This window comes from Amia ocellicauda, chromosome 10 (assembly GCF_036373705.1).
Source record: "Amia ocellicauda isolate fAmiCal2 chromosome 10, fAmiCal2.hap1, whole genome shotgun sequence".
NCBI classification, from domain to species: domain Eukaryota; kingdom Metazoa; phylum Chordata; class Actinopteri; order Amiiformes; family Amiidae; genus Amia; species Amia ocellicauda.
In genome coordinates this window covers 29,800,692-29,812,948 of record NC_089859.1, presented here as the reverse complement: position 1 = coordinate 29,812,948, position 12,257 = coordinate 29,800,692, and the positions used below count along the sequence as shown (strand labels likewise).

The window sequence follows — 12,257 nt, the reverse complement described above, 5'->3', positions numbered from 1 at the left end:
GCTTCTCTGTATTACGATTTTATTTTTTTTATTTTGCAAGTTTCTGGTGTTCCAGCAGTACCACAGGAGACCTACTATAGCCAGCAGGAACAGAAACACTATTACAGGAATATCTTAGAGAATTGATGGCTCTGTTATGCAAGCTGAAACTGAGCTTGAGAAAAAATAAAAGGAATGTCTAATACTTATTCTGTGAGAGGGTCATGTGAAAAGACACCTCTCTTCACCTGATGGGATCAAACTTCACACTGTAATTAAAAATAAATATATATGTTAAAGCTGATAAAATGTAACGGATCACGGCATCAGCTCTCTTATAGTTCCTATTCTCTTTGATCCATTCCTTTCTTTTTAGGATAAAGCACTAAGCAGAAGTATATTTCATCAAATCAAAGAGATGTTACAGTGATTAAACTCTTTCAGATGGATCTCTGCCTGAGTGAGGGTTACCTCTAGGAGTTTTGCCAATTAAAACACCTGGATTGTGCTCATTTCCTATTCACTTGACTCTGCCTTCACCCACAGTCCTGTTGTTTACATTCAACTCTCCAAACATTTACGTAACAATCCTGAATGGCTGAAACCAAGGCAGAACAAAAATTGGTAAATTGAAACTTTCAGTTTATATATTTTTATACTGTAGATATTTCACATTTTAAATAGAAAAGTACTCCAACTGTTACAAGAACTGCACCCATATTTTTAAACATAGATACATATATAAAAAAAAAGGTACATTAAAAAAAAAAAAAAAAAAGTTATATCCACACAACATAAACAGAATAAAATATGCTGAGATGCTTTCCCAGTGTTTTGACAGATTTGGCCGTCAAAAAAATTGACGTGCTATTTTACATCCAAACCCTTAGACGGATACACTGCGGCTGACCTGTATCAAAGGAGAGAACGTTTCAGTCACAGCGCATTCAGTATCTGCTCCCCTTATAACTCCCTTCAATTTGTAATAAAGCATTTACACCAATCTGAGCCCATTTCAATACCGTATGACATCCATGACTACCTGATAAACAGAGCTAATGTAATCCCACACACTCCGTTTCTGCTTTATAATGAGAACAGGGTGATGCAACATGCAACACCATGACAAGCACAAGTGATCAAACCCTCCAGTCTAGATCCAATCCCTCTATAGTAGCTGATCATCAGACAGAAACGACACTGGTGGCTGTACAAAGATGTGTTGCTGCTGATTGATATCCACGTACAAATAATGGAAAGGGAAAGATGTTCAAAATATGGTTACAAACTTTTGTTTGTTTATTTTAAATTAGTCCTGAATTTTTTTTTTTTTTTTTTTTTACAACAGCTTGGAACACGTTAAACTTTTTAAAACAATGCTGTGACCTCCACAAGACAACAGCAATCCGTTTTTGGAATCCAAACTAAGCACTGAGTCTGGCACTGTAACAAATACAAACTAGCACAATGTTCCCAAAGTCTTAACTTTGACGCAGATACATCCTCAGAAATTAATTAAGCTATTAATTAAACAGTCTTTTTTTGTTATTACTTATTTAGAACATTCAGGTGTTTTTGGTTGTCAATCTGGAGTGGGTAATTATCTCTCAAACTCTTTTTATGCATCAGATAACATTCATAATGATGTGCAACACAGGCATCTGAGTTATTTATTTATTTGTATTCATTAATAGACGTAGCCTATATTTTTTCTTCATCCTGCAACTGAAACAGCAAGGTACAGGCTGTAGAGCTCAATCTACACTTGAGAACCTTGGCTTTGGGGAAAATGTAATCCAATAAAATAAAACTACTGCCAAACCAAGCTCACAGACCAGTAACCATGCCTTATGCCTTTAAATTAGATGGCAGCTGCAGAAAGAAAATAAAAAAAAAAGGAAGAAAGTCAGAGACAATTATTGCTCTCTTTTCACCCAAAAATGTATGATAAATCTGCCTGTTGGTCAGCTGTGTTATTTATTTTCTAGTCAGGTATTAAACAACTCGTCCATCCAAAAAACAAATTGGTTTAATGCGTGCATTATTGAGTAGTATACAGACCACCGCTTCATATGAAATAAACAAGTTTAGATGCCTTCAAAAAGAAAATGTATAAACACGCGGTCTGAATAAAATTTGAATATTTTTTCCATTGTTGCCTTGGAGATGGATGAAGACAAATTTCTAAACGTAAACAGGGAAAAACTACACAAAAAACCCCAAAACAAAACAGCATGTTAATATTCCTCTACAGCACACTTGCATAAAAAAAATGCTCTTATTCATTAGGAGTCATTGTTTAATATGGAAGACTGGTTTTAGCTTGACATACATGCTGAAATCTGTAATATAATAAAACAAATGCAATCAAATTTCCTTTAAAAGTCTTATTTTAAACCTGAATTTTAGACCTGACACCTATTCCTTCTGCTAGTTATGATATATGCAGACTTACACAACTACTTGAAAGTAAAAATGTATGACAGTAAACCTACAGTTTTAAAACAATAAGATGTGAACCTTGTTTTAGTGTTCAGTTAAACCTGTTAACTGATAGGCCTACGTTTTGCCTTCAAAAATAAATCAAAATGACAACTTAAAGCGGCTCAGACGGATACAGAATCCAAAGTCATATGCCTCACTCTTAAAAGCTTTCCTTAGGTTTTGTGTAGTTTTTAGAAAGACTTCAACATCAAAAGTACCTTCAAAAAAAGAAGTTGATTTAATAGGACTCATCTGACAATGCAAGTGCTGCCACGGGTGCACAATGATGCTTATAATTACAATAACGCTTTGCTTGTCAAGGGCAGTAAGCTGAAGCAGTGCAGAAATCTCACAGCGCTTCATTTGAAAACCCGTTTCCATGGCAGTCCACTTCCACCTTAGCAACAGTTTCCTATCAATTTATACCTAAATAGGGGCTGCTCAGCTCTTATTACTCAGAAATAGAGCCCACGTCACAGCACCAGTCTGCAGGCGGCCATATTCCATCTTTCGCTAAATGTCAGGAAATGGCTTTAATGACCACTGACACAGAGAGACAAATATAAAAGGAGACCTGGTTCTGGAGGAGTTTGGATTAGTGTTACATCTTCTTCATACAATCAATGTGGTTCTTTCTCGTGCATTGAGAAGTATGAGGCAGGAGGCGCATAAAGACATGATGCAAAATGACCTCTGGGGCAACTATATCAACACGCTGTCTTTACTAAACGGCTGTTTTAGTGGCAACATGCAGAAGGTAGACAGGATTAATGGCTAGCTGTTTGAACTGGAAAAGGTTTACATATGTAATCACAGTTCTGTCTTTGTAGAGGGCAAATGCAGTTAATCAACCTAAAAGACGAAAGAAAGCAGCTTTAATGAGACAAACTCCTGTTTTTTCCTCTCAAGCCTTTCACAGTTTTAATTTATACATGATCACAAAGACCCCAATATTTAAATAGTGCGTGTAACGTATTAGATCAGCTGAATTAACTGAATTTGCATGTCTACACATTTTACATATAGTGGGTTGTTTAGTTGCCAGCTAAGAGGATTTTGAACATTCTTTGTTGAAAGATTGATTTCCTGCACATTTGGTTCAAGATAAGCTACCTTTAAAGCATTAATATTTGCTTAAAACTGCATTCCAATTTTATAGAAAAAAGCTTTGCAAAGATCCTCTCTTTATGGGCTCTCGGAGCTTACCTTTCCCAGCAAAGGAACAGTTCCCTTCAGAAGCAAGCACTATCTGGCTGTGTACAGGGACGTCTCTGGAGATAACCCCCTCAACCTGTTCACTAAGCTGGTTTCGATTCACCCATGGGGAATAAATCCCTCAGCACTGAGCTAGGCTGGAAAGCCACTGTACTTTTTACATTTTCAAATTAGCATTCCTCAAGATCATACCAAACCAACAGTTTGATCTACAGACAAAAAGCCAAAAAAACAAACAGATAAACTGATCCATCAAGCTAATGCTAATTCACCCACACAGGGTAAAGTGTCAAAGCCTTGGAGAGTACATGCCTCATTTTATCTTCACTGCTGATACTGTCCAGTAACGTATATGGAAGTTTTCACCTGCACTTTAGGGAACTAGAGAAAAATGTCCACAAATAAAACTAACATTTTGTTGTTTTTTTCTCCATGGTTGTTTATCTGTGACAAATTGAAGATGGGGAAATGCAAAAGTAGCTAATTTGCCCCTGTGAGGTGATGATTATTTATCATTGAGGTTTCAGCAGCCCAGATAATTATGAAATAATGAGGATGATAAAATTGTAGCCAAAGCTGATGTGCACCTGTTTGTCAAATACAACCTATTTCTGTATACTCTAGAAATACCACTGAGCAGGACACTTGGGTAACGCACCATCCATTGGAAGTGAAACGGTTCATCTTGGGGTGGAAGTGATTTTGCCATGTGTGACAGGAAGACATGAACTTCTAAATGTTCCATGCAATTATCTATTTTTTCCTACTCTTGAATTTGCTTAAACCAATCGGATGAATACAAGAGAATGAATTAAAACAAACCACCAGGTTGGTGGTGTAAAGTTTGCTTTCTTTAATCCTTTAACTGTTTTCATCTGGGAGGGAAGAAGCTACGAGAAACAGCATTTCAGAAGCAGCGCAAGAGCTTTTGATTTTTGAGGCTGCAGCTGACATCTAGCAGGAACACCGAGTAACTTCCCAGACAAAGTGGATGGAGTGCAAGTTCCCCTCGCTTTCACACCACTCTCTCTCCGACTGCGGTCATGATGCTGACAGACACAGGAGAACCAAGTGGAGCTCTTCTGTCGCACATGAGCAGAAACATCTCCAGTACTGTCAGCACTTACTACAATCACAGCAGCTAAAAGAGAATAGAAAACAAATGGGGGTGGTGGGGTGGGGGGTATGATAGGTACCACCCTCTGAAGGACAAATCACTGGCTGCTACTCTGTCAAACAATCACACTGCCTTTCTCCCTCCCAAACACTAACTCAACACAGGACAGCTTTCTGACGCACTCTGACTCCCTTCCCAGGCAACCCTGTAACAATTATTACTGCAGGCCTGCTTCCAAGATACATTTTTAATAGATTTGCAAAACACTTCTTGGACTCTCCTTTTTTGGGAGTACTTTTAGCTGCTTTCAAAATGGTTTCACGTCAGAAGATTTTGCATTTGTGGCGATTTCTTCGAGTTTGGAAAGAAATCTTCCCTGACATTTATATTTCTACCTCCCTGAATTTATAAGAGAGCTCATATCTTATATGTGGGGGTTGCTCTTTTCAAATCCCCAAAGATTTCAATGATCTATCCACTGACACCTGTCCCGTTACCAGACTGAGATGTTTAGTTTTCTTTTTTTGTTTGATTTCAAAAATGTCTCAAGAAACTCCGCAAATCCCAAAAGTATTCTACATTTCTCTCTTCAATGGCAAGGGGTTCTACTAAGAAAAACTTTTTTTTTCCCCTGCTCTAAGGTATAATTTGCTCTGTAATTAAAGGTTTTCTTGGTAAAGAACCGAGCAAATTTATCAACAAAAGTTTTAAGTTTGCTAACTAAATAAGGCAGTCCGATATTGTAAAAAACAAACAAACAAAAAACTACATTACAAGGATTAAATGTTAAAATGAGACCATGACACAGATTTCCCTGGTTGAAAATACAAACATGTATTTTGGCTTCAATAGAAACATTTTAGTATGTAATTTATACATCACGTATTTGTTATTTATGTATTTTTCATTTCCCCATCCTTTAACTCATTGCTGATTTGAAAGAGATGTCACATTTCTTTAATGACAACTGACATTCAGCAGTGAAGTGAAACAGCTGTCATGTGGATGTTCAGAAAACTAGTTCTCTAAAGACAGTAAGTCTTTCATCTGTCATTCAAACAAAAAAGAACTAGAGATAAAGCTGGGAATTTATATAATCTCACATGATTTGTTCAAACCTTTAAAGAATGCAAAATGCAAATCTGATGATTTTGGTACTTACTACCATTAAATAAAAATACTGTACAATAATAGCTAGATTTTAGACATCTCTTTTGCTTGGTGGCATGCATGAATTATATTTGAATAACATGATTTTAAAAAATCTAAAAAAAAGTATACTTACATATTATATACCATCCAGAGCATGCATAAATAGTTGAAAATGTCCAAGGTACAGCACAATAATTAAATACATAATTAAAATACCCTTTATACCATATTATGTATACTGTTGAAACAGGTTAGTCAACACCAACAAACATATATGCATTAATAATCCAGATGATTCCTATTCCAAAGCAGGGCTTCCAACACAGATACTGTCAACATGCTATTTAAAAGACTAAAATACTTTTTAATGCAGGAGTCTTTTGATTTCAGATACTGATATAGAGGGGGAAATAAAGTGTTTTCTAAAACTAATTTACATTTATTTTACAGGATGAGTAAGTAACATATATAAACCTTGCGGTGAGGGAAAAACAAAACAACATGCATTTTCCTCCTATAAAAAAAGGCCAGGGTAATAACAATAAAAACTACTAACATCTTATAGCATCAAGCTGTGGCTAGTTCAGGTCTTCGAGGCAGCTGCCCCCTCAGCCCTGAGGTCTGTGTTGTGGTACATTAAATGGCTCAACACAAAGGCTAGCCTCACTGCTGCTGCCCTGGCCATCAAACACACTACGGCTTTACCACCTGTAACTGTTACATCCCAGTGCCAGGATTCAGCTCATATCCTCGGGAAGCCTGGGCAAATTCTATCACCACCCAGGACAAACACATTCACACAGCAAGGGTTTTTAGGTAGTCTATGTAGGATTACTAATGAACACTGCAGGGGCAGATTGAAGACTGTCAGTAGGAGCCACTTTTATTTGCAGTGGTTTTAATGCACTTTTTTTTCTTCTCCCCCCCCAACTTGAAATGAAGAAAGAACTTGGGCTAGGAAAAAAGAACAGACATTGTTCTGCATATAAACTTTGCTTCAGTTTCCAAAGCATTTGGGCCTGTGCTCATGTGACACAGCCTGGGTCTTACCTGGGCGTGCTGCCTGTTAAAATGCCCTCGTCGCTGGATGGAGTCTTGGGCCTCTCTTCTATCGTTGTTCCCAGAGTGTCTGGATTCTCTCCTTCGGGGTTCTGCTGACTTCCCTCCTCTTCTTCCTCCTCCTCCATCTTCTCATCTTTCCCACCACCTTCGCTCTCGTTATCACTTTCTTCCCCCAAGATGTCATCTACCTGTCAAAAGGTGTTCAGTACTTGGTTAGGGAGCCGTGAACAAGAATTAAATATATATCATTTCTCTGCAGTTAATCCATCTCAAGGGCACCTCGAGGGCCAGAGAACTACTAGTTTTCCTATTGCTTGAAATATGAATTAAATATTTGAACTAATTATTCACTTAAATGGATGACTATTATTTCTCCTCTGCCTAATGTAGGTGGTGACCCTTGAGGACTGGATTGGTAGAACATTGGTTGAAGGGCACAAAGGATAAGGTTTGAAGCTCTTTGGTACATTATAACTGGCACTATAGAACAGGGCTGGAAAAACTGAATTTGTCCTGGTAGTTAGAAACATCTTAGAGAACGTAACAGAAAAGACAACAAAAGAGCTGAGCAGGAATGTGACTGTGGTGACCATACATCAAATACTATTTTTTTTCTTGAATTATTGAATTGTGTTTCTTCAAACCTAATACAACTCCCTGAATAAAAAGCTCCAACATGAAACCCAGAGCGAAGTAGTAGGATCAATAGCCACAAATTAATAATTTATGTTACCCGACACTGTGCTGAACTTCTGTCAGCACTTTTTTTTTTAATGTTTTGTTTTAATTTACTTGAACCTGGGGACAGACAGAAATGCTTTGCGATTCTCAATTTGTCTCAGTAATTGCTTTGCTACCACATGACTTGTCTTCAGATTTATTCTAATCCCCCCCTTTTAAATATCTTTAAAACATGGAAATGCGATCTCCAATTACTTTTCCATTTCTGTCTGCAGTGTAGAGGCACACTGCAGAGCTGAGAGCTGGCAGGGGCTAGGTGAGATGCTGGAACTCACTTTTAATTACAACCATTTTTCCCATAGTTTATTTTTCCTGTCGCAATGCAAACCTCAGGCATCAACCTTGACAATTTGTAGGAACCGGAGTTAATGCCGCATGTAAATAAGGGCCTGTAGAATACAACACTTTAGTTCGTTTCACATAAAGATTATTCTGTAAATAAAGCAATTTAATTACTTTCTGTTGCAATGGGGAATATAAATCTGACAGCTTTTTGTTTGGCAACACACTTAAGCACTATACAGCTACAGGGAAAGTGGGGTACAAATTAAATATTCTTACAGTCATGCCTGAAAGACATAGTTTTACATTTTGAGCAAATGAGACTCTTAAAGCACGCTTATTAACCCATCTGAAGTTTATTAGGATTGGTGCTGCAATCTGAACACTAAACAAACTACATTATTTCATGATCCACTTAAAATACAACATCTTAACATGGCCATGGTGAAACTGCAGAGTGCAACCAGCACTGTAACTTCCAAATCAATAGCCCCAGATATTTTTTTTTAATAAATAAGGTAAAGCCAAAAAATTACAAAATGCTTCTCAGCAAAGTCTATAGAGGTATAAAAAGGTTACAATTACCTAAAGAGATTATTTTTTCTTTTTAATAATGGTTTTAAATATTGAGGTTAACAATTTACTAAGGACCTTAAAAACAGCCGGGACGTTTTTGTTTTCACAGACAGCTTCTATAGTGAGATCCAGTTTGCAGCCTACAGGGCTATAAGGGTCAAATGCTTAGGGATGCAAATGCAGATATTCTGAAGTAATGCTGCTGTCTTTCTCCATTCAACATCTGCTCTTCTTGTAAAGTATAGTAATTTACCAGTTAGTTTAATTGCCTCTGTAATAATTAGCGGACTTCCCTACGTTGCTGCCATACCATTATGTTGCCGTGGCTTTAGATCAATTGTGGGGTTAAAAACTAACTGTTTTGGGTTGAAATGCTTACAGTGTCAAATGTACCCATGCATAGTACATCACATTAATCCTACATTATAACACACTCTCTGGGATACAGAGATCTGGGTCAAATCCAGGTTGTACTGATCTGCATATTTTAGCAGGGATCTCTCGCTAAGTGTTCAGAAACTGACATTTGCTTTACCAAGATGTAAGAAGGGAAAACTAGGTCAGAAATGAGTCCCGTCATGGCTCCACAGTGACCGCTGGACTGAGATGACACCCACTACAGTAGATTACTAAAGTGTCTCTCACTCCCAGCAGAGCCCATAGTTTGTCAACTCTCATAAAGTCATTAGATGATGTCTTGGACTGCAGAAACAACAACATTTTGTCTATATAACCTTTTGCAACATGTATGATGAGGTAATAGGGAAAAAATAGGGAAAATAAATGATCAGCCCTCTAGTTTATACATCGGTATACATGTTTAACGAAAAAAAGCTATCAAATGGATTATAGAAGAAACAGAACTGAAAATGTTTTTTTATGGGATCAATGGAGGACATTAAGGTATAACCAATTCAGGATTTTGTCTCTAAGGGTCTATTATTTTCTACACTCAGTCATTACGGCAGTATTCACCAGTACCCTCTCACTGTCAGTTTCGTTATCTACATTCCCTTTGGGGATGCATAGCTCATAATAGGGGTCCACCAAGGCTCATTAAAACTGCAGTCATTTCTTGTAAATCTACCTTCACTGTCATGAAAAGGGGTCCGATTTACGAAGGAATGTTATCCTAAGCATATTTTGAATCTCCTTGAAATAAAAATAAAATAAAGACCCTGAGAAAAACATACCAGGAATTAATGTTGATACATTTCCTAGCATAAATGGTTTTTACCATGCTATAAAAACGGTTTACTTGAATCCTAAGAGAGGTGTGATCATTAATAACACAATGACCGCACTATAGTTGCAAAGACGAGTATGTAAATAAACTTAGAGCATGTTAACAACAACAAAATAATGGGTTAGGAAAACTTTAGATGTCAATTTTAAAAACTGGTGCTAGTTTAAAATTTGAAACACTGCTCACTCAATATCTAATGCCATTCCAAACCACAATATCTGTTAATGTAAATCATTCATTACAAAGCACTTCAAAATTGCAATTTTTTATGCAGAGGATATAACCGAGGAATGCTAGTTTAAAGATTTAGGAAATGGATATAAATTCCCCCATTTCTCAATCTGATATTCCAGTGGGTTTACAGAGCCAGAGAACAGACACAAAAACCATTATGAGCTTACAGAAACATGATTATGTGAAGACAGCCTGAACTGGCTGAACTTCTATGCACATACAAAACCCTGTTTCTGTAGACAAACAAAGGGACCCATAATAAGATTTCAAAGCCAATTGAGAGAATGCTACATCATGTAATGAGTAACCTCACACACTGCCTGGCAACTCTCACAACCTAATTAGCACTCAAATACCTCCATAATGAGGCTAGGCTTTTCTACTAAACATGCAATCTTTCTTCACGGAAGGTCTCAGAAAAGATCATTATTGGGCCATAAATACTGTAAGTATTGTAAAAAATGTAACAAATATGTAAATACACAAATATACATTTTAAAGTTCTTGCCATAATGCATTTCTTGCTTCTTATGCAGATTTTTTTTTTTTTAACAATAGGCAGCCTTGGTTGACTTATTCTGTAACACACCACAATGATTTTTGTTTCTATTTTCTTGAAGAATATAATTATGAATTCACAAGACTATGACATTTTAAATTTGCAGTCCTTGGCAAAAACCTTTATTTATGTTTCTGCCAAAGACTTCTTGCTCATACCTACTGATGATCTGCCATGAAGTAATGGGCTTTAAATATTGATAGTGGCGATGGGAGGAAATTTTAATTTAATCTGGGCCTTTATCTTGCAATCTTCACGATATCATGAATATAGCAAACGTTTCTATTTCATGGCAGATGCATGGATTCAGATTCAGGTAACAGCCCAGACAAATCACAACTTTGCCCTTCCTCTCACATCCTGGTAAATTATATACAGTCTTATTGGTTGACAAATGTGTTTACCCATCAATGTTAATGATACTAAGCTGAAAGAACTACATTAAAATAAAAAGCAAATGATCAATTTAGCATGATTTACAGAATGTAGCTCAATAACCCTCTCATAATCGTTGGTTATTCCAGGCATGAGTCGTAAGACATCATTTTCTCCCTCATATTAGACAGGCATGCCTTGGTAGCAATAACTAGTACTCTGAGATTACCTTACAATGGGAACTACTGAATTAAACCTAATATTCATAGCAGATCACTAAGCTATAAGCACAGCTGCCAATGCAAACCATACCAAACCAAACTTTTCTGGACAAGAATCTGTGTTTAAGCCTAAGTTACCTTCTACATCAAACATCAAATCTGGACACAACTCATATTATATTTACTAAACACCAACTGATTTGTTTAAGAAATCATAGTTATTAACCACCAATTAAAATAGTACATTTTTTGTTTTCTTAGTAAGTGGTGTGCTCCAAATTAAATGTGCTCCTTCAACAGAGCTTACAGCACATGCCAGAGAGAAAATTTCATTTTGTTTTTTTTACGTTGATGCCATTTATGCCATTAAAAACAAAAAGTGAATTGATCTGTGGATTCTAATTCAATTATGTGTTTTATAATTCAGTTCAAAGCCTGATAAATATAACTGTAGTCCTGGGTCTATTATTATTATTTTTATTTCTTGGCAGACACCCTTATCCAGGGTGACTTACAAAATAAGTGCAATACAAAGTGCAATAATACAGGTCAGTACAAGGCATCAAACATTACAAATTCAAATGTCTATGGTTTAAGCCACATGACCTTAATTACTACTTGACAGCATTCATACGACCACCTTTTCATTTCTCATATTTGAAGCAGGTGAAAGAAAGAAGCAGATATGAAGTTATATGCAGTCCTCTCCAAGGCTGTGTGGCCATGAAGTAATAAAACCTCTATCTTTTAGAGTTACCGATATATTTCTGACCCTATGCATCCACAAATATATCAGTTACATAAAACTACATTCCAGCTCTTAATCCCATTGACACAGCATATTTGGGCTATCTTTCTACTGTATTTCCCACCCACCCATTTCATTTATGTCAAGGCAGCAGTCAGGCTCAAATGAAATGTGCTCAATTTTTCCAGAGAACTGAATTCATTCATTTAAACTTGCCACTCTCTTGGAGGGCAGATGCTACACACAAGGAGAGGATTGTTGTTCCA

General features: G+C 36.7%; 1 protein-coding gene across 2 annotated transcripts in view; it reads right to left on the bottom strand.

Annotated features, from left to right (window-relative positions):
- Positions 1–12,257, bottom strand: part of ctdp1 (CTD (carboxy-terminal domain, RNA polymerase II, polypeptide A) phosphatase, subunit 1) — a 115,149-nt gene that overhangs the window by 38,452 nt on the left and 64,440 nt on the right. For both annotated transcript variants that reach the window (XM_066715855.1, XM_066715856.1), the window contains exon 12: positions 6,998–7,197. In XM_066715855.1, the coding sequence (XP_066571952.1) occupies positions 6,998–7,197 (200 nt within the window). The remainder of the gene's footprint in view (positions 1–6,997; positions 7,198–12,257) is intronic.